Genomic DNA, 23,081 nt, shown 5'->3' with positions numbered 1-23,081 from the left:
ACGTGGGCTGCGCTATATATAAGACAGGAAGCACTTGAAAGTTCACTCTGTCATCAGTGACTCCAAAGCAGTAATTATATTGGTAATAGCTATGAGGTCAACTTGAAAGTTTCTTTTTACATTTCTGTGCAAATATCACAATGGGCTTTTTATCCATTTTAATTGATTTCTTTTTAGTGTTAGGAATGCAAACAAGTCAGTAACTGTACTTGGCTTAAAATCTGGAATCTGGCTGAAAAATTTATAAACTATCACATATTCACCAAAAACAAAGATCAGTGACCCTTCTGGTCTTATAAATTCCCAAACCAAAGCGGGCACAAATATATATATTTTTTAAATAGCATCAGATCTCAGCAAATTTTAAAGGAAGAGAACCTTTTTAATCCTTGAAGTAGAGTTTAAAAATCAGTTTTCAGCTAACCTTTAAGACAATGGCTTCTCCCACTATAATTTAACATTTGGATCCATCTCCCACCCTACTGTTGAAAAGTGGCCAGATGCCAAAGATTTAAAACTGGAACACTGCTTTGTGTCTTTTAAATGTTTTTCCAAATAGCTGACAAAGGGTTCTTCGGCAAAATAAAGGCAATCTAACTTATCCAAGCTGAATCTGACAGTACAGTGATCTGGTGTGATGCTGTTCACTTTTTCTTCTGTGATATATAATTTCCTGTAAAGGATCAGGTCAACTCTCTGGACTAACAGAATGACCAGCTGGTGCTTTGCCAGCCACTCAGCACCAGGCAGATGTGCTCAAAGGCTCCACCACCACGGGGGCCCAGCACCCAGTCAAACATGCCCATCAACACCCTAACAGCCCAATGGGGTTCCATTCAGGAGCACAGCAGAGCATTTTCCCGCAGACGGTGGAGCTATGCCTCACTAGTGGACTCTGGGTGACAGGCCCAAACCCGTGGTGCCCAGCCTCCGTGTCCGTATCGGTAGAACAGCCTTTCTGAGAATTAAGTTCATAAAGTGCTTCAAACATAGAAATGTTCCCCAAGTGCCAATCTGTCATTGTTACCATTTGATGACCATGATCAGTGCCCTTTTGCCCCAGGGCACAGGGGCCCCTTCTGCTCCCTGTCCCATCAGGCGCACCCACCTGCATGCCGATGATGGCGTAGATGAAGAACAGCATGGCGATGAGCAGACACACGTAGGGCAGGGCCTGTGGAGACACATGGAGGACAGGGCAGCTCCAGGGAGGGCTGCCCAGCTACCTTGCTCAGGCCTCGTCTGCAGAGTGGACGGTGGCCGGGTCTCTGGGGCCACCCAGACCCCAGCGACCACAGATCCACCCCCATTGACCATGAAGCCCCTCCACCAAGAGACTGCCTCAGTTCCTTCGTCTATAATCAGTCATAGAACCCACCTCAGAGTCAGTGAGCATTACCAAGATGCTCTCTGGATCACTTAAAATGTCTTTGTAAACTACAATAGGATAACGGGTGCCAACAAGGAGCCTCCACGAGGAGGGGCTGCTCTGGTGGCAAGGAGGAGGTGGTGGCCACAGCACTGTGCATCACACAGGGGAGGGTCAGGGCACGAGGGCCGTGCCTGGCTTCACCTTGAAGGACTGGACGAAGGTCCACAGCAGGATGCGGATGGTGTAGCCCTGGCGCAGCAGCTTGATGAGCCGGGCAGCACGGAAGAGGCGGAGAAAGCTGAGGTTGATGAAATTGTTCTGTAGGGAAGAGAGGCTGTTCTCTAACCTGCAGAGGCCAGCCTCCTGCAACTGCAGGGGCTGCTCCCCACCCACCTCTCCCTGGCGTGCTGTGGTCCCGAAGAAAAGTGGATACAAAGAGAGATCGAACAAAACGTCACTGCTCTACAGTATAAGCAGCAATCGGCCACCAGAAAACCTTCCAAAAGTAAAGCTTGTCATTGCAAATCACTTCTCATGCAGCAAATCAAAGAAACCCCTCCGCTTTAGGCTCCCCTGCCCCCGACAGGGAGGGAGAGAGAGAAAAATTCTCAGAAGCAGCTCCTTGCTGCCAGGTGGAGCCAGGAGACCAACTGTGGATGGGCCTCTAACACTGACCGCCTCTTGCAAGACACAGCCAAGCCGTCCAAGTGCCGGGCAGGGCTGCTTCTTCACCAAGAGCCTCTGAAGGGCCCTTCGCTTCTCCATACGGCTAGCAAAGCCCCTGCTGCCTGGGACCTGGCAGAGGGGCAAACATCTCTTCTGGGGCTGCTCCTGGTGCCTGCAGACAAGTCACCATAGGAAGGGTAAGTGTTGGCGATCCTGCTGCCCACACCACGGAAGCCACTTATGAAATCCGCAAATGGTCTCAACTCCAGAGATCCCAGGGTATCTAGCACTGCTCCCTCATCCAAGAGGTTCAAAATCAAGCACAAAAAGAAGCAATAAACTCTGGACTCCACAGATTACCTGGGAGTGAGGCTTCCACCCTGGCCCAGGGGCGCCTTGAGTTATTGGCACATCCCTTTCAGGGAACATGGCTCTGGACGGTGTCCATGATGTGGGGGTGCTTGTGGCCCTGGGCAGCCTCCCACCCTCTGTCTGCTTGGAGACCAGGTGCCCGCACGCAGCCTGACAGCAGCTTCCTGCCACTTTGGTATTTTAACATATGCAAGCAGCTCAGGCCTAGACACATCGTATCGCCAGATTCAGTGGTCAGATGAAGAGAAAAGAACACGACATGTTGAATGAGAGCAGCAGTAGGAGAGCACATGCAGGAGGCATGGGGAGCCTGGGGAGAGCTGGCCGCCCTCCTCCAGGGCTGCCCATCTGCTCTTGGCTGGGCTGAGGCCTTCGGTGGAGAGGCAGGTCTCACTCTTACTTCTAAGGACAGTGGCCCCAACCCAGCCCTTGTCTGCCTCTTCGGTTCCCACCGGGGTGGCTGGAGACTAGACTGCCTCTGCTGGAGGGCTAGATGTTGGAGCCATGGGGTGGGAGGTCTGGTAGTCACAGGGAGGTGCTGACTGTGGTCCAGATCAGCAAGAAGGCAGGAGTGGACCTTGAGGTGTGACCCTGGAGGCCACACAGTTTGCCTAGCACTCCCTCACCTGCTTGTGCTGGGGAAAGTGAATCTCAGTGGTACAGGATGGCCAAGAGACATCCACACCCGCCCCGTGGGCCCCAGGTTCTCAAATGAGCCAGTCACCTCGGGAGGATGGGCACAGAGATGGAAGGGAGACTTTGTCTACAGTGCTGGGAAATCCTTTGTACAAGACAATAAAGCAGAGGAACGGGAGGGAGCTTCCAAGGGCCCGGCCTCTAAAGCACCTGCTCACTTGGGTCTGGAGGGGCCAAGGCTGTGATAACACAGTTATCATTTGCCCAGCCCAAAGCACTCTGCTCAGGCCACTGGCACAGACAAGATTTCCTGGAGATATTGGGGAAAATCTAGGCTCTGGGTGAGAAAGAAGGGATGGAAGACAAGGCAGGGGAAGGCACTGTCCATCCACAGAGTTAGTGCATGAACGCAAAGCTCAACAAGTCACCTACTACTGCTTGTTGAGACTCAAGTTCTCACCCCTCCTCCCAGATGTCTTTTCTTGGGGCTCCAGGGGGCATTCGGGAGAGGGGTGGGGGTGGCAACAGACAGACAGCCTAGAGAGCCATGAGGACGGATGGCGGCAGCAGCCACAGACACACCGAGCACAGCGTGGCAGGCAGAGCACTCCGTGGCTGCGCCCAGGGCGGGAGCTGCCCAGCACCACCATGCGAGCACATGCAGGAGAGCAGGGGGCAGCAAACACACGGCAGCCTCCCCACGGCTAGTCGCCTCTGGCCTCGGCCAACCCCTTGGAGGTGGACAGAGCTTGCCCCATCCTCCCAGAGTCCGTGGTTCCTGTCACACCAGAGAGCACCTACTACTTCACCTACTATTTCAAAGCCAGGCCCTGCCTTATTGCCATCTGCCTCTGCATCAGGAAAGGTCTAGAGCACCCCAAAGATGCATCATCGCACCTTTCAATGTGGTAGCTGATTCACCTTGAGGGTACACTGGTCCCTGGCTCCTCTGAGCCCCTTGCTTCCTCATCCACAAGATGGAGACATGAGGACATTGTGCCCAGACAGTGAGGAGTCTGAGATTTAAGGGATTTAAAGGTACGCCGGGCATTGTGAAACACGGCCCGCACAAAGGGGATCAACAGGCCTCAGGCCCAGGTCAGCCTCTCCCGCATCCAGGTACATCACTGTTTCCAGTCAGGGTCGAGCAAAGTGACCCGTGCACATCTGCTGGGGGCCACAGTCCACGCTGCAACAAACTGCTCTCCTAATCAGCTTTGTTCTCATGGGACAACGATGAAGAAAAGAAAAGCTCTGTACACCCCAACATGCGCAGCATGTCAGGTGATGATGTGTGCTCTGGAGGACGAGGAAGGGCACGGGGTGGGGGGGGCGGTGCTCTTCCCAAGTGGACGGGAAATGGCCACGAAAAGGCCTGAGTGAGTCGAAAATTTCTGCGGCATCAAATGGCATTTTCTCACAACTCAAGATCTTCTGCTCCACTTGTGAAATACTTTATCATTAGTGTTTGTTTTCTGTAACAGGAATCTCAAATATTTGCTACTTTATGTGAATTTCCAGTCACAGCTTCAGTTTAATCTGCTCTCCTCTCAAACATCACTGAAGGCCTGGAAGGAAGCCCCAGTTCATGCTACCTGTACTCCACACGAGCTCACTGAGCAAGGGTGCACAAGTGGATCAACGATGCCTGGGTGCAAGAGCCCTGAGCTTCACTTTCTCTGGGGGCAGACCCTCTTCCCACTCCATTAGGCCTTACACCACCCCTTTCTGAATCATGAAGACAAAATCTCCAATCCCCTCCAGCCCTGAGACCCAGAGAGGGTTCCCTATAGAAGGGCATGTCCAGGGAGAATGCTATGGGAGACATCGTCAGAGGCCACTGGGGAGAACCAGCCTTGTATGTTGGTACAGTGGGGACAGAGCAGAAGGGAGATGGTGCAAGAGAAACCATGGACTCTACAGGATCAGGTCCAAACTCATGTCCTACAAAATCCCTCCAATTCTGAGCCCAATCCCAACAAGAAAAACTGGGCACTTACCCGCTTCACTCAGAAGACCCTCCACCTCCTCTCTAGACCCAAGGCCAGTTCCTGAATCAAATGGCTCCTGGGAGGGCCTTCAGAAGCCCCTGCTGGACCCCAGGAGCCGAGGAGAAGAGGCCAGAGGGGATGGGCACTGCCAGACTCTGACCACACACCTTAGGAAGGCAGTGGTGAGGAGTCACAGGAAATGGAAGAACAGGAGTAGAGCAAGCAAAGCAAGGAGTTTTAAGAACTGTTTAAAGTCATGAAACCAACCGTTTCCTATATGTGATGTTTTCATGGATGGATATTTGCGTATTATTTACAAATTGGGATGTTTGAGCAGCAGGTGCGCAACATACAGACGGAGACATGGTTTTCGCATTGTATGTTGGTTGGATGGCGTGAGTCAGCAGGTAGGTTAAGGTAAATCAAGAACAAAAACAGAAAACAAAAGAGAAAATGAGTCATCAACACAAGCAAAAACTCAAACTTTGAATACCTCACTGGAAAATTTTAGGATTTTAGTAAACTTTGCATATTTGGCTTAAAATACATCAAATCAAAACATATTTTTGAAATCTGTAGGTTATGCAGACAGGGTGGCATTCATTTGCATTCCTGTTTGTAATGCAAATCCAAAGATGACTCACAGACACTTATTTTTTTATTTCCAGGCAAAGAAATCAATGTCAGTTTTATGCTTGCTTGGGAATGCTGTCTCTACATGACCCTGGTTAAGACTATTACTCTGTTTTGATTAAGTTGGCGGTGGGAACTGACACTCATATTTTTGCCTAAGGAAAAAAAAGTACATTCACAAAGTAACATATGAAGTGACTACAAATGAACAAAAATAAAGACACCACTAATCCACACGACGACTTCCTTTCATCTTTTCCCCTCTCGGCAGAACTGGGTGAAGGACTGAGCTCCGAGAGCACTAGCAGCCAGGGCACAGCAGACCTTCCAAGCCAAGCGGCTCCTCAGCCCTCCCACCGGCCCTGCTGGGCATCAGGGGCTGATGGCAGCAGCCATGGAGGGCTTACTGGAAGTAAGGTCTGATACAACCACAAGCCCCCTTGGCCTTGCGTGTCCAACAGCTGAGGGACAGACACGGCTGCTCCAGCCACCTGCGCTACAGAAGGTCTCTGCCTTGTGTGCGGGCCTCCTTGGAGGCAGAGGTTTCCCTGGAAGACAGCTGGGCATCGTGCTCTCTGCATGTCTGGCAACCCCCACCCTAGATGCCTGCTCATCAGTCCGCCCTCTCTGGCCAGGAGGCACACGCATGAAGAAACCCCCAGAGCTGTGCCCTTGCAGATGGGAGCGCAATGTCTGGATCCCTTTATCCAGGGAACAAAGATTCCTGTGTCCAAGGACGAGGCCTGTAAGGATCAGCAGCCAGCTTGCTCCTCCCAGAATCCACACTGGTACAAACTATTTCTGGATGAGAAGCACTTGGGCAGTGCCACAATGCCAATGGTTGGTGTGACAGAACATCCTTGGTTTTTGTGTGAAAATGGCAGCTCAGAACTTTCCCCGCATTATTTGGATTATTAATTTTTTTAAACCATAAAACATACCACATACACAAAAGAATATGTATAAATACGTGTATGGATGCACATTTTCAAAGAAAAATCATAAAATGTCCATATATTCATCACCCAGCTTAAAAAAAACAGCATGTCACCATTACTTTTGAAGCCCGTCCTGTCTCCCTTTCTCCTCCCCAGATGTAGTAGCTACCCTTAATTCTTGTTAATAATTGCTCTTCTTTACTGTCTTACCACAAACTCTTAAAATGCGTTATACTTGACTTTTCTTAGCCTTTTAATGGGACTCTACCGTATGCAGCCTTCGCGGACTTGGGCAAACTTGTGCTGACGGCGAGCAAACTCTGCTTCTGAGAAGCATCCCTCCTGATGCGGAGACCACCACCCTCCAGTGCGTGCGGCACTTCACTATGTTCACGTCCCCTGACAATCAGTGCGTTCCGCTGCTACTGTGAACAAGGTAGCCACGACCCTCTGTGTGAAAGTGTCTCCAGGTCACCTGCCCAGACACCCTCTGGCTTATGTGTCTAAGTCGCTGCAGGCATGCATATGTCCAGCTTTCTAGGGATTGCCACACTCTTCCGAAAAGGTTGTCCAACGAACACCCCCAGCAATAGCATGGAGGTTCTGGCTGTCCCACTTGCTAACCATCAGCATGGCTGGAATTCCCGTTTGACGTCTGACAAACCAGAGGGTGTGAAATGGCATCTCAATGTCATTTCACTTTACATTTCTTTAATTACAAATAAGGGTGAGCAGCTTTTCCTATGTTAATTGGTCATTTCTGTTTCTTATTCTTTTAGTAAAATGCCCAATTATGCCTTCAGCTCATTTTTCCATTGGTTGCTTTTGTTTTTCTTAATGATTCACAGAAGAGCCTTGCACATTCTGGACACTAACCTTTGTTAATGGTTTGGAAAACCTCTCTGCCCTCCGGCCACGCCTTTGTCATTAAATGTTGGTGCATCATAGAACTCAGTAGCTCATTCTTTTCTCTCCTTTATTGATCTCATTCAGTCTCATGGATCTGATATCATCTTATATGCTCATGGTTCCCAATCCTGTGAGACTGGCATGAATCTCTTCTCCAAACTCCAGGCCCATCTGTCCAACGGCCTGTTGGATGATTCCTTCAGGAAGGCCAACAGGCAACTCAAATCTAACATGTACAAATTGCATCCAGTCCACAAGTACAAACAGTCCACAACAAACCTGTTCCACCCACAGTCTTTCCCATTTCAATTAATGATAATCCATGTTCCCAAGTACTTGCTCAGACTTTGATGCCATTCTTGCTCAATTTTCACACAGACATCTGGTCCATCTGCAGCTCTACTGGAAAATACATCCAGAATGACGGTCTCTCACCTTAGCCCCTCTGCCGGGCTCCCTGCTATGGCATTCAGTGGCACTCACATCCTCACAGGCCCCATACTCAATTGTCAGCATCCACATCTTTTTTTCCTGAGAATTTTCCCAGGCCAGGACACAAGTGCCAGAGAATTAACATTCTCTGGCCCCCTCTCCCCAGCAACCTTCAACTAGTAGCTAGCAGTACTTGCTGAAAAATACCCCAGTCACCCCGCCACTTGCTGGGATAACAGAGGCTCAGGGCTCCTAATGAGGACCCACAGTGGTAACTGACTTCATAGTACCATGTACTGGCTGCCTCCCTTCCCTGGCTCACTTCCTTGTTCCCCTAGTATTCCAGGGATCACCTCCCAAATAAATGACTTGCATTGAACTCCTGTCTTGGGGTCTGTTTCTGGGATAACCCAACTAAGCCCTAACTTGCCTAGCTGCTTCTGCCTGTGCCCTGCACTATATTCTCAGCCAGAGGTTTGGTCTGAAAAGCCAGATTATGTCACTCCTCTTCCTACCTCACTCAAAATAAAAACCAAAATTTACTGCAACTGCAAACCCTTCCCTGCTCCCCATTTCCTCTGCCCTTGCTGCTTCCCCCCTTGTTCATGATGCTCCTACAGCAGTGTGCCCACGTCCTCCCTCAGGCATGCAGGTGCAGGGTGGGTGCCAGGCTCAGTGCTGCTCCCCCAGGGCCCCCTGCTCCACGTCCTCACAAACCCAGACATCTTCACTTGGAAGTCAGCAACTCAGTGACGTCTTGTCTGAGCACACAGCCATCAAAGCCCCCCTCCCCCCAATCCGGTGTCTCATACCGCTTCTCTGCTGTGCCTTCTCCCAGTGCCTCTCATTGTGTAACACTGTGTCTCTCTCACTGGAATGAAAGTCCAGAAGAGCAGAGATTTTCATCTTTTGTCCCAGCACTTAGAATACTGCTTAGCACATGATAGGCAGTGCATAAATATTTATAATGGATAAACAAAGGAATGTGATGCAAATATCCCCTCCCTCTTCATGGACTGTCCTTTCTTCTTTTGATAAACAGAAACTCTTTATTTTATAGAATTTTTTTTCAGTTATGGATGGTGCTTCCTATAGTTTGCTTAAGCAATCAGTCCCTATCCCAAGGTCTTAAAGATAATCTCCTGTATTTTCTTCTAAGAGTTTTAAAATTTTTTCCTCTTGCATTTAAGTATTTTCATCCATTTGAAATAGATTTTTTTTTGTGAATGGTGCGAAGATCCAATTTGTCCTTCCCCATATTGATCATCATTATTCCCACATCAGTTGTTGAATTGTCTCCCCACTAAGTAGCACAGTCATACATCATGTTTCCATATACGAGTGATTTTGATTCTAGGCTCTTGATTCTGTCCATTGGCTCATTTACTATCCCCAAGCCAGCACCACAGTCTTAATGTTCTAGCTTTATAATAAGTCTTATCATCAACAAGAACAGTACCTCTCCACCCCCACTGCCCCAGTAGCACTTTCTGCTTCTTAAGTATCTTGAGTATTTAAGGGGCCTTTGCTCTTTCTGATGAGTTTTAGAAGCAACTTGCCAATTTCCATAACAGACAAAACAAAAACAAATTCACTTACTGAAATTACATTGAACCTACAGATCAATTTGGGCAAAACCATCTCTGAAATTGACACTACTTATTGTTTTACGTGCTGACACCATCTATTTAAGTCTCCTTTACTATCTTTCCCTGAGGTTTAGCACTTTTCCACATAAAGATCCTGTGTGTGGATGTTATTAGGGTTACAGCCAGGACTGCTGATGCTGTTATGACATGCAGTCAACTCCTCACTCAGGTACTCCACTCAGCAACCGTGCTAAACACTCTTAGCAGCTTGAGATTATTCCAGATTTCATCTACAGATAATAATGTTATCTATGAATAATGGCAGCTTTGCCTACTTCTGTTCTAATACTTAGGTGTTTTATTTTTCTTGTCTTATTCATTCAACAAGTGTCTACTGAATACCTGAAGTGTCAGGCATTATTCCAAGCACTGGAATATGGCAGTGAACTGGACAAAAACCTCTGTCTTCATGGAGCTGACATTCAATTTATTGAACCGACCAGGCCCTGAAGTTCAATGTGCTTATAGGTATTGTCCTTTTCTAATTTTAAAGGGAATTCTTTCCGAATTTCGCCATTATATGATGTTAGCACAGGATTTTTGGTAAATTCTCTTCATCAAGTCAATAATTCCTAGATTGCTAATAATTTCTATCATGAATACAATTTTAGTTTTATTGAATGTCTTCTCTGCACCCATGACAGGATCCCATTAATAGTGTTCTTTGATCTGTTAATGTAAATTAGACTTTCTGATGCATTTTACGTCTACGTTAATGAGTGAGCATGGAATATGACTTCCTTTATTATACTCTATCTTTTAAATAATTTTGGGGTACAGATTGTACAAGTCTCATATAAATAGTTAGGGAATGTACACTCTTTTTCTATTCACTGGAAGAATTTGTTTAGGATTAGAATGTTCTTTCCTCATATTTTAGGTAGAAACCTAATGCATAAGACTACTACAACCAGTGGTATGAGGCAAGACAAATTAGTTATCACACCTCACACTTCCTACTCCTGGTAGGCTTCCTTGAGTTTTGGAGATGGCATACACCACTGAAGAAATACTGCTGTGACCCATTTATCAGATGACACAAAGCTGCTAGGTTTGAGAGGATTCAGAGCAGGAGAGGGCTCTCTAGTAGATCCATGCTACAGTACCAGGAGCCCTATAACGTGGGCCATAAGATGCAACAGATTCCACAGTGCTGGGGTATCTGTGGGAGATAAAGACACTGTGTGGAGTCCCTGGAAAGCCCACATAGAAAAGTCAGTGCAAACACCTAGGATTCTGGAGCAAGGGCATGTCATCTGCTGAAGACATCACCAATGAGAGGGGCCACTCCTTGCTGCTGGGCCCTGGTGGACACCGTGTCCGACCAGGAGACAACTCTGTCTATGGCACCAATGCTTCTCTTTATGAGTGTGTGTTGCAGGCCTGCCAACAATCCAGTGTTATGATGGAAGTGCTACATCCAGGGCCAAACCCAAGCACATCTAGAGGGCACAGACTCATGACAGGTGGCCCAGTGCCCCAGGCCTTGCACCTTTGCTGCACCTGTCTTCCTTAGCTCACTCCTACCCCAACATATCATGGGATGATCACTAAAGCCAGGAGGAAAAACTCAAGCCCGTTATATGAAGCGGTTGGCTCAATACATTGGTGCCACTAGAACCCCACACAGAGACGAGCTGAAAGACAGTGGTGAGGCAGAGTTCTAGGTGGTGAACCCGATCAGCCATGGCACAGATGGAGAAAGAAGTGGCCTGTGGTATGGATTACAGGACCTTAGGCAAGAGCTAAAGCTTGGCCAGGGCTCCGGAGGGAACAAAGGTTGGAGAAAGGCATCCAGATGGGCCTAGGGAATGGATGCGACATGCAGGTCCTTGTATTACACACCAGTGTCCACCACAGAGCATCCACAGCTGTAGGGGCACTAAAAACCAGGCCTTGAGATGGTTTACCCAACAGATGACAGCCAGCCTCTATCCTCACCAGCCCCAGTGTTCACATAGTAGATCCATGAATGGAGTGACCATGATGGCTGAGATGAAGGCTGTGCCTGAGCCCAACAAGTGGGCTGATCCAGCCATGACCACTACTAAACACCCAGCCCACTATGAGCAGAAGTCAACGAGGCCTCTACAATGCACCATGCTTTAGGCTGTCAACCAGCCACTTGGTGGTAATTTGCTTACATGAGAATCCTTTCACCTGGAAATGGCAGTGATTTGTCTCTACTGGGATCACTCATACTCTGGGTGTGGGTTTGTCTTTGCCCATGGAATACCTTGGCCTGCACCAGTATCAGAGATTTACCCATATTGGATTCCACATAACATCAACTCCAAACTGAGCAAGCAGAAGCAGGTACAAAGAAGCAGGTGACTCTGGATCCACTGGCATATAATATTCAACATCATTCAGGAGGTGGAAACCCCATAAAACACTGAAAAAGCCTCTTAAAGGCACAGATTAAACGCTGGCTTGGTGATGTACCTCACAGAGTTGGGATATTGTCCTTCAAGATGAACTGACAGACAAGAGATGGTACTGGGTGTCCAACTGTTGCACAGATCCAGAAAGCAAGCGGTGGAAGTAGGGGTGGCCCCTCTCACTATCCTCCAGCAACCCAGGTCAGACTCTGTTCTCATCATCTCCATAAGTTTAGGTTTGGCAAATCTAGAGGTCCTGGCTCAAGGGGTAGGGAAGGCTTCCACTGTGGAACACCAAAGTCATGGTGGGCCCCTGTCACTTGTGCTCCTCATGCCGTAAGACCAGCAGGCAGAGCAGAGTTTCCAGGCTGGCCAGGGTACTGGATGCTGGGTATGGAGAAGGGCAGAGCTACCATTACACAGGGTAGGAAGAAGTCTATCTGGAAATCAGGGGGTTCACTAGAGCCTTTCTAGTGCTCTATGACCAGTCTTAATTATGACTGGACCACTATGGCAGCCAGAACCACACAAGGGTGTGACAAGCAGGGGTTTGGGCTTCACAGGGTGACAGTGTGGGCTGCCTCATCCCGCCCAGGAACTAGAGCGGCAGAAGGCTGGCCACCAGTCAGGGGACCCCAAAAGGGGTTAGGAAGAATAAGTTAATGAACATCAACTTAACTCAGACTAGTTCTAACTGGTTACCAACCCTCTTCTCCCACACATCGTGACCAGCACCCTCCTGAAGAATGAGAGAAGTGAACCCAGTGTGAGATGTGGGCAGAGCTGAGTGGGGCCAGGGTAACAGCAGACACTCGTGTACTCCAGTGCGGTCCTGTTACCAAGGAGCCTGATATTCCTTCCTCCCCAGTGGTGGCCAGAGCCTGCTTTGCCTGCACGTGGGGTGCACTCAGAAGGGCTGGAGGTATCTGACAATTCAAACCCCCAGGTGCAGCCCTTAGCTGTGGACTAATCAGTACAGAGGCATAAGCTCTGCAACTCTGAGGTGTGACCACCCTGTCTCCAAGCCCCCATCGGGGATGACCCAAATGCACCCCAACACTTGGCTCCAGATACATTTCTGATCCTCCTTCTCTTACCCATCCATTTCCCCAAACCTCTCTCTCATGGTTTTGCCTGGGAGTGCTTTCTAAGAAATGACTTGTACAAGAACCCCACCTTAGTGTCTGCTCCTAGAAAATTCAACTTAAGACTGAGATGAGATTTTTTGCCGTTTAATTCTGACATAATGCATTGTACTTAAAGAACATTGCTTTATGATTCAGATTCCTTGAAATTTGTCGAGACAATTTCGTATTTTAGCACTTGGTCAGTTTTTACATATAATCTGTGTATGTTTGATATGAATGAGTATCTCATTTTATTTACACACACACACACACACACACACACACACGTAAAACAAACCTAATACTCTAAAATATTCTAAATTCTTGTTGGTTTTAGTTCATGTACTTTGGTGCCAAGTTGTTAGATTTGTTAGACACACACAGATTTAAAAGATTGTTGTCTTCCTGGTCAGTTGTTACAATGAAGCTCCTAGGTGACTCTCAGACCACCAGACTAGAAGACCTTTTGGAAACCACTTTCTTATCCAAGAAAAAGTATTTCCCAAGACAATACCCAATCCCCAACTCCACCTCTGGAGAGGAGCCTCCTTCTTTCCAGGGGCTCCTGGGGAACTCTGGCAAGAGAGAAGGGGCTAACACTCAGAACCTGGAGGCGCACTGAGGAGCACTGCCCAGAAGGAAACCATTCTGGGGCCCTGCAGGAAGGACAGGAAACGCTACTTACCGCAATCTCTGTTACTAAAATATCAGTAATACTTCCCAACACAGTGACAAAGTCAAAGACATTCCAGGCATCTCTGAAGTAGTTCTGGAGAGAAAAAAGAGCAGTTACTGCTAGAGGCTGGTAAGTGTTCTGCCAGGCAAGGAGTTGCAGGAAGTACCCCTAATCAAGAAAGGAGCAAAGGGACAGATGGGCCACCCAGGTGGGACACCACAGCTGGGTAAGCAAACACCTGTGGGTCTGGGCAGGTGCAGAACTGAGAGCTGTGTATCCAAAGAGGAGGAGCCTGGCCCCGCCTGTCTCCAGGAGCTGGGCTAGGGGCAGAGCTCAGGCAGCTCAGGGTATTGGAGCAGCCCCTTCCTCAGGGCCACCACAATGTCACATTTGCTCTGGGGGCTTGGGGAATTCCCACCTCTAAGCTACAAGTCCCTGAAGATCCCCCCTACAGAGAGGGAGCCAGAATGCAGACCACCAAAAGGCCAAGAGGGAGCCAAGGCACCTACCAGCACCCCAAAAGCGATGATCTTCAGCACGCATTCCATGGAGAACATGGATGTGAACACAATGTTCAGGCATTTCAACATTAGCTCATATTCATACGGTGCGTCATAGAACTGCACGGGGAATAAGTGCCATTGGCTACAGGTTCAGCTGCCCCAAGACACCCCAGCCTTGACCTCCTGCCAGAGCACAGAGAACTGCACGCCTGCCCAGGGTAGGGATACCCATCCCTGCTCTCCCCGTTTTCTCCCAGGACACTCTCACCATCTCAGCCCACAGAGAACCCAGGGCACTGGGCTTCTATAGGCATCCCATGCTGACCAGGACGTGATCAGCTGCAACTATGGCTCTCTCTCTCCATCTCTCTCACACCCCAGCTGGCACCCACTGTCCCCCGTGCTGGGCCAACATACCTTCATCATTAGCACCACTGTGTTGAGGGCGATCATGGCCATGATGAAGTACTCGAAGGGAGGCGAGACCACAAATGTCCATGTCTTGTACTGGAATGACTGCTTGTCCTGGGGCATGTACCGCGTCAGGGGCTTGGCGCTGATGGCGAAGTCGATGCAAGCCCTCTGCCCGGGGACAAAGGAGCACTGAGAACATGGTGGGGGTGGGGGGAACCCACACTGCAGCACCCACTGCACCCCACACCCGTCTCTTCCATCCTCGCAGGCAGCCCTGACCAGCCACACTCAGTCTCTCCCTGCCCCTGTGCTGGCCACCAGCTATGCGGTGGTGAGCGAGTACCATGCGGAAGGGAAGTCCAGTGGTTCTGCCCACACTGCCCATCAGGGGAGCCCAGCAGAGCATCCAATGCACACGTGCACATGGGGCAGAAGAGGGAGCCACCCACCTCGTTCTTCTCCAGGCTGCATTCAGACATCACCTTGTCCCCCTGCTCCTGGAAGGTGATGATGATCAAGGCCACAAAGATGTTGACGAAGAAGAAGGGGAAGACCACAAAGTAGACCACGTAGAAGATGGACAGCTCCATGCGGTACCCGGGGCTTGGGCCTTGCTCCTCATAGGTGGCGTCCACAGAGTGTTTCAGGACCCTGCACCAAGGGCAAACACCAAGTGTCAGGGGGACCCCTGACGACAGAGCCATGGGAAAGTCAAGACCTGTATCACAGGTGAGGCTTCCATACCTGAGCCCGGAGATGGCAAGAGGAAGGGGATGCTCAACACTACGGGCCTCAGCCCGCTCCCTAGGACCGCAGTCTCCTGAGGTAGACTACCTTCCCGATAGGGCTTGTACTCAGGGCTGTTGGAGGGCCATCAAGGGGAGGTCTCCAGGGACTGGAGGTCCTAACCCCAGGACAGGTGGAGGCCCAGGAGTTCTGCCCTGCCCTGCTTACTCCTAGCTCACACCTGCTCATGCCCAGTTCACCAGCTCATACCCAGCTTCACCTGCCTTTAGAAAACCCTGGGCTCCTGGCACAGCATTGATCCTACCTTCTGAGCGGTGGTCCTCCCAGCCCCAAAGGAAGTCCCCAGTCATCCAGTGTGGCACTGAACAAATACATCCCTCTGTCTACCCTTAACTGAGGCCAGAAGGGTAGCACAGGGAGATACCAAATAGCCCCACCTCCCTCTGGCCTTCAGCCACTCAAAAACGATTTTCAGGAGATCACTATGCTGTGTACTTTGTCTTAATCTCATCCTCTTTCCAGGTTGCCCGCTCCTGGAAGGCAGAGCCATGTCTTACCTGGTGGGTGCAAGAGCCTATGGTGTATTTGCTGGATGACTAGAACACAAACGGATGCAGAGTTTGAGACTCCCTGCCCAAGCTGCCCCTCTGCTCTAGCGTGATCTGCCACAATGAGCCAGTGAGCACTCACATGGGCCACCCTTCTCCTGTGGACACTGTGAACAGTGTCAGCAGAGCCCAGAGCACATTGTCGTAGTGAAAGTCGTATTTCTTCCACTGCCGGGGCTGAGCTTCCACCTCCTCCTTCTCATAATCCAAATACTGACCCCTGGGGATGAGAACATAGATGAGGTCAGAGGTTAGAGACAAAGGGTCCAAACACGCTGATTTGTCTATGGTCAACTGATTTTTGAAAGGGCTGTCCATCCAATGGAGGAAGAACAGTCTTCTCAACAGAGAGAGTGGGACAACTGGGCGTCCACTTGCAAAAGAAGGAAGCCGGACCCTACCTCACGCCATGTACAAAACTCAACTCAAAATGGACCAAAGACCTAAAGGTACAAGATAAAACTAGAAAGCTGTTGGAAGAAGACACAGGAGGCCTGGAATTAGGGAAAGGATCGTTAGATACGACACCAAAATCATGAGCAGCAAAAGAAAAAAAGTAGGTCAATTCGACGTCATCAAAATGTAAAGCTTTGTGTTTCAGAGACATCATCAACACACAGAATGGGACCAAATATTGGAAAATCGTCTCTCTGATAAGAGTTGAATCTAGAATATATAAAGAACTATATTATAATCAATTATAAAAAAGACAAATACCCCGATTAATAAAAATGGATAAAATATCTGAATAGGCATTTCTCCAAAGAAGATGTACAAATGGCCAATAAGTACATGAAAAGATGCTCAACATCATGAGTCATCCAAGAAATGCAAATGAAAACCACAATGAGATATCACTTTATACCCACTAGGATGGCTATAATTAATTTTTAAAAAGGAAAATAACAAGTACTGGCAAGGATGTGGAGAAATCAGAACTCTCCCACACTGCTGGTGGGAATATAAAATGGATCAGCCATGTTGGAAAAGTCTGGCAGTCCCTGAGACTGGTAAACAGAATCACCACAGGACCCATCAATTCCAGGGCTAGGTATACACTCCAGAGAAATGAAAACATCTGTCCACACAAATACTTCACATGCATGTTCACAGCAGCATCAGTTATAACAGCCAAAAATGGAAACAACCCAGATGCCCATCAACAGATGGATGAATAAAGAAACTGCCACATCGATAGCACAGAATAACATCCAACCATGAAAGGGAATGACGCTCTGTCACACGCTACAGCGCGGGTGACCTCAAAAACATGAAGGAAATGAAAGAAGTTAGACGGAAAAGACCGCATATTTACGACTCCCTTTATACGAACAGGGAAATCTATAAAGACAAAAAAATAGATTCACGGGTGCTCAGGGCTAGAGATGGGGAGCTAGTGGGTAATAAAGGATATGGCAGTTTTTTATGTTTTTTTAACTTATGAAAATGTTCTAAAATTGACTGTGGTGATGATTGCACATATCTGTGAATGTATTAAAAAATCACTGAATTGTACACTTTCAATGGATGAATCACATGAATTATATCTTAGTGAAAACAAAGGCTACCACTAAATGGGGGAAAGGATGGGTCTTTTCAAATAAATGGTGCTGGGTCAACTGGATATCCATCTACAGAAAATTTATCTTTATCCATACCTCATCTAACACACAAAAATCAACCGCAGATAGATCCCAGATCTAAACGTGAAAGGTAAAAATAAAACTTTTAGAGGAAAACATAAGAGGACTTCTCCCTGGCCTTCAGATAGGTTTTCTGAACAGGACACAAAGAGTACTAAATATAACAGAGATAAATTGGACTATACTACAATCAAGACTTTGTTTTTTAAAAGACATGTTTTAAAAAGTTGAAAGCACCCCACAAAGGAGGAGAAGACAACCACAACCCATAGGTCTGACAAAGGATGACTATCCAGGACCTTACAAAATCCCTACAAATCAATCAGAAAGAGAAAGACAACCCATACAGGGAAACAGGCAAAGGCTTGCACAGACCCTTCCCAGGGACGGCTGAGCGGTCGATCACCTGGGGAGGGGCCCAACACCACTGGTTACCACACAGTGCAAATCACAGCGCAGAGAAATGCCACCAGCCCAACGTCAGACAGAAAACACAGGTTTGCCCGTGCTGTGGAGTATTGGAGCTCTCATCCGTGTGCAAGAGCGTGACTTTACACGTTTGCAGCACCTGCAGAAGCTGAACGTAAGCACAGTGCACAACCCTGCAACCCAACTGCGAGGTTTGCACACATCCTGGAACGGTGTATGTGTGCTCCCAGTAAACGTGCACTGGACAAGTCACGAGAGCCTCCGACTGGAAACACCCCTGATGTCCACCAGGCACACAGAGGTAAGTATGTGGTAACATACTCACACAAGAGACCACTGCATGAACAGAGGCAACTGGGACCACTGCCTGTGGGTGGAGAAGGGGCTGGCCGCACTGCCTTGCTCAGCACCCACACCAGGACCTACCTTCATTTCCCCTAGTTCCCTTCCCCCCCACCCAGGTCACCTCTCCTGTTTCCTCCGGGGTGGGGCCAGGTCCAGAAAGGGCAGCCCCTTGACCCTAGAGCCTAGCCTAGAGCCCTTCAGCAATACCCAGTGGCCCCCATGTGTTCCCCGATGTCTATGGGCAGGAAGAACATTTCCTCAGAAGTGGCTGGTCCTTGACTCTGCTGAGGAAAATGAGCCAAAAGTCCTTGGTGTGGCCTTGGGGACAGAGGCACACCCCCAGCTCTCTGGTACACCCCACGCAGGCCCCTCGCCCTCGCCCTCACAGGGCTCCCCACCCCCGGCCCTGCCTCAGCTTACCGGCAGTCCCTCTCCAGCCCCTTAGACTCATCCGTGCAGTAGAAAAACTTCCCTTTGAAGAGCTGCACCGCAATGACAGCAAATATGAACATGAAGAGCATGTAGACGACCAGGATGTTGAGAACATTCTTCAGCGAGTTCACCACACAGTCAAACACAGCCTGGAGGGGAGGAGGGCTCTGCTCAGAACCTCAGGGCCCTCAGGCCCATAATCACAGAGGGACCTGCTTCCCGTCACCTTAACACAGGAAGCCACCTGCCGCTGCCTCTCCCAGGACTTGAAGAGTGGGCAGGAGGTGCTAGAAGGGGTGGCATGGGCAGATGGGCTGGACACTGACGGGACGCTTACGGGACAGGCCACCTAGTGAGGACAACTTGGTGCCCAGGTCCACCAGTGTCAGGAGGGGCTGACATGGAGGGACAGGAGTGGGGATGGGGATATGGCCAGCCCTCTGCTCCTGCATCTGGGCCTGCCAGTGGGTCACACTTTGCCCCTGCCCATCAGTGGGAACCAATATGGGGCGGGAAGGCAGCGATGCCGTGGCCAGCTCCAAGACAGGGACTTGTGGCAGGTTTTGGTGTGGCCCAGAGGTGACTCTGTCGTCTCTTAGCACCACCACCTGGGCTTCTTCTCAGGATCTTCCCTACCTGGAAGCTCAGCTTGCCCTGAACTCCCTGGCTGACCCTGGACTGCTGACCCTGGCCCTGGTCCCTGTTTCTCGGAGCTGAGGAGATCCCCCATCCTGCTCTGGCTGTCCACAACCATCTCCTGAGACTCTGCCTGGCACACTCAGACACCAGCAGCTTCCTCAGCAAATGCAGCCTCTGCCCACTTGCCCAGTGTCCATGACACCCCTGACCTGCCAGCCCAGGTCCAAGTCCCCACCTGACACAGAGGGCCTCTGGCTGCCTTCAAGCCACCCCCAGCCCACCCCTTCACAAGCAAACTGCCTTCTGTAATCCCCACACTGCTTCGTGTCTGCAAGGCTTGCTTCTGCATGCTGTTCACAATACTTTACTGCACAATTTTGTGGGATTAAACGAGTTTAAGCATCCAAAGCATTCCTCACAGTGAGGAACACACTCAGTAAATTATCATATTTTAGCACAACTCCAAGGGTTTGGGTTCACACTCTTTCCTTTATCCAGAACCTCAGCCACACCTCATCCAGAACCTCAGGCCCAGCCCAGGAACCACTTCTCAGGAACCCCTGCCCTCCCTGCATCTCCCTCAGGACCCTCTGCCTCTCTCAGAAGCCCCTTCTTTCTTTTTAAAAATTTAATTTAATTTAATTTAATTTAATTTAATTTAAGAGAGAGAGGGGGGAAGGGCAGAGGGGGAGAAAGAATCCCAAGCAGACTCTCCACTGAGCACGGACCCTGATGCAGAGCTCGACCTCACAACTGTGAGATCATGACCTGAGCCAAAATCAAGAGTTGGAAGTTTAACCGCCCAGGCACCCCTCGGCAGCTCCTCCTTCCCTGTATAACAGCTGTTGGTGCTGCTGGGTCAAGGAAGAACCTTCCAGAGCACTACGGAGAGTAAGCTCCCCTTTGGGGAGAGTCATGGAACTGAGGGAGCTGGACCCACTTGCACAATGTGTGATCTGAGAAAACAAGCGTGGGTCCTCCCTCAGGTCTACTCATCCCATCCCACGTGGGAAGATGCAGCCAGACAGGGTTAGTTATATGGACACATGTGCACTCACAAGACAAAGCACACATCCACATTCACACACACAGGCACACACACGTGTGCACACTCACATGCAGTGCAACCGCCTCCACACAACACACACATGCACCCACACTTGTGCACCCACGTGCACAGACATGCACACACGCATATCTACACATACACACATGCACACACACATACATGCACACACAGGCCTACACTCACATGTACATGCACAGCCCTGCACATTGCTCGAGCCCCAACTCCAGGCTCTCACCTTGAGCTTAGGCAGCCGTTTTATGGTCTTGAGGGGCCGCAGGACACGCAAGACTCTCAGGGACTTGATGGTATTGATGTCTTTCCCTTTGGATCCTCTAGAAGGGAGAAGTCACACATGCAGACAGGCAGGATGCACACCCATGCCCAGTTCCCACAAAGCCTACTGGGTTGCACTCCCCTGTGCATTTTGTCTTAGGCCCCAGGGCGGAATACCTAGGAACAGGGAGGCCTCTGCCCTGCAAGCACCACGGGCCACGGCACCTCCTCCTGTGGGTCGCATGACAAAGGCCTCATCTGAGCAGACAAAGGCCAGGACCAGGTCAGCAGCACCTGGTGTACAGGGAAAGCTGGGCTTCCAGGTGGGAAGAACCCATTCTCACAGACCACATCAGCCATTTCTATGCCACTGGTCCCCTAACACCCACCCCAAACCAGCGTCATCTGGCCACCATGTTGAGACCAACAATGGGAATAAAGAGGAGAGAAGGGGGCTGGCCCCAGGAATGCAGACCTAGCTCAGGGCCAGCACCTGGAAGCCTACAAGCCATTTGAGCAAGAGCCTTCTGGGAGGGCTGGCTTCTTTGCTTTTCAGTCCTGGTAGAGGGAGGGTAAGGGGAACATGTCTGGATCTCCCTGCCTGTCCTTGGTCAACTGCTCCTACACTCCTCCAGGTGATGTAACACTGACTGAGAGGGAGAGGGGGAGAGGGGTGGTAGGCGTGAAGGAAGGGAAAGAGTGAAGCACAGTAAGAAAGAGAAAAGGTTAGATGAATACCGAGGTAATATAAGGGACAATGCAATGCAAGGGGTGGACAGAGGAAGAAAGAAATAGCAAAGGAAAGAGAAAGAAACAGACAGGGAGGGAGGGAGGGGAGGGGAGGGGTAAGAGCCCACAGAGAGACAAAGAGAGCAGCAGACAAGAAAACCCAGACTGGGGGAGTAAGACAGGGAGTCAGGAAAAGAAAATTCTAAGCACCAGACGCAAGCTTGGAGATCCAGGACCAGTGGGCCCAGATCGGGTCCCTCACAAAGGAAGACGCCGGAGCAGACCCAGGTGGCTCCCTCAGGCTGCCAGGGGCCCTGCTGTTGTCAGACTCTGGGGGCTGGCCTTCTCACCAACCCAAAGCCAGGGCAGATATCGGGGGTGAGGGGTGGTCCCCTGAGTGACCTTCATAGACTGCCTAAGGAGGCAATTCTTAGAAGCAAGGCCACACCCCACCCTCAGCAGTGGCTGAGGACTCAGGACTGGGGATCCTATTCCATCCTGCTCAGAGGTCACCTCCCTCCAAGTTCCCAAGGAGCCTGCGCATGGGGAGAGGGGACAGGGCCTCCAGTGGTCTTCTTTGGGCTGCTGCTCAGCTCTAGGGAAAGTGAGCTGTGAGGTCCAGGTAGGATCTGTGGGTTAAGGAGAGCTGGGGAGCCCCAGTCCCTTATATCTGCCCCAAGACCCAGCCAGGGCCTACATTCCAGAACCAGATCAAACTCCCTCTGAAACACCCAGCCTCCAGACCACCGTGTCAGGTGTTTCTATCACCCCAGCATTCTGGACACCTGCCCCCAAACCAGGTTCTTCCAACAGCCCTGTTGAGACCAGTACAGAGAGAAGAGGGGGCAGGGTGGGCGGGCAGACACCTGAGGGATGCAGAAGAGAGGGACACTGCTTTGGTTTTGCAGGGGAGGGCTCTCTGCAGGGACAGGCCTCAAGGTGGTCTGTGTTCTGTGTCTAGAGGCCTCATTTCTCGCTTGCCAGCTCAGTGCCTTTCTCCTGCTCTGAGGTCACCTGGCTGGACTGTACCCCTTCCCCTGTCTTACTCTTAAGCCCCTGACTGACACTTTATATACAAAGAAAACTGGTTAAGACCCCCGAGAGAATATGCTGGGCATTGCAGGGAGGCAGTTGCAGAGAACAGAGAGAAGAAAGAGAGCCTCTTTGCCGGAGAAGAGCCATGGGAAGGCACCTCAGGAAGGTACCAACATCCTGGCAGTCATGGTTACAGCAGCCCCCACCAAGAGCCCTCACTGCCCTCAGGGCCCAAATTCCTGGCCTCCAGCACTCACTTGGGGCACCTCCCCAGACCCAGCCCCCAACCCAGCCCCCAGAGGTGAGGCGGCAACGCAGGGCCTGGGGACATGGCTCCTGGCAGCATGCACTCTGGAGAGCGGGGGAGGACGAGCGGAGGTGAGGCGTGCTGGTGAACCGGCCCAGGAGGGGCCATGCTGGGCTATGATGTGGG

The 23,081-nt window shown here is 50.2% G+C and overlaps 1 protein-coding gene across 9 annotated transcripts in view; it reads right to left on the bottom strand.

The window, feature by feature from the left end:
* The window catches only part of CACNA1B (calcium voltage-gated channel subunit alpha1 B), a 186,446-nt gene that overhangs the window by 32,370 nt on the left and 130,995 nt on the right, over nt 1-23,081 (bottom strand). For 5 of the 9 annotated variants that reach the window (XM_032398848.1, XM_032398851.1, XM_032398849.1 and 2 more), the window contains 10 exons: nt 20,847-20,943; nt 18,892-19,052; nt 16,137-16,274; nt 15,149-15,350; nt 14,703-14,867; nt 14,292-14,402; nt 13,792-13,875; nt 5,305-5,310; nt 1,574-1,690; nt 1,109-1,174 (listed from right to left, as the gene is read on the bottom strand). In XM_032398848.1, coding sequence (XP_032254739.1) covers nt 1,109-1,174; nt 1,574-1,690; nt 5,305-5,310; nt 13,792-13,875; nt 14,292-14,402; nt 14,703-14,867; nt 15,149-15,350; nt 16,137-16,274; nt 18,892-19,052; nt 20,847-20,943 — 1,147 coding nt within the window. The remainder of the gene's footprint in view (nt 1-1,108; nt 1,175-1,573; nt 1,691-5,304; nt 5,311-13,791; nt 13,876-14,291; nt 14,403-14,702; nt 14,868-15,148; nt 15,351-16,136; nt 16,275-18,891; nt 19,053-20,846; nt 20,944-23,081) is intronic. The other 4 variants (XM_032398850.1, XM_032398854.1, XM_032398852.1 and 1 more) reach the window with 1 other exon arrangement.

This window comes from Phoca vitulina, unplaced genomic scaffold (assembly GCF_004348235.1).
Source record: "Phoca vitulina isolate PV1807 unplaced genomic scaffold, GSC_HSeal_1.0 scaffold121, whole genome shotgun sequence".
Classification (NCBI taxonomy): domain Eukaryota; kingdom Metazoa; phylum Chordata; class Mammalia; order Carnivora; family Phocidae; genus Phoca; species Phoca vitulina.
Note: the sequence above shows the minus strand (reverse complement) of the source record. Positions and strands in the feature narration are given on the sequence as shown.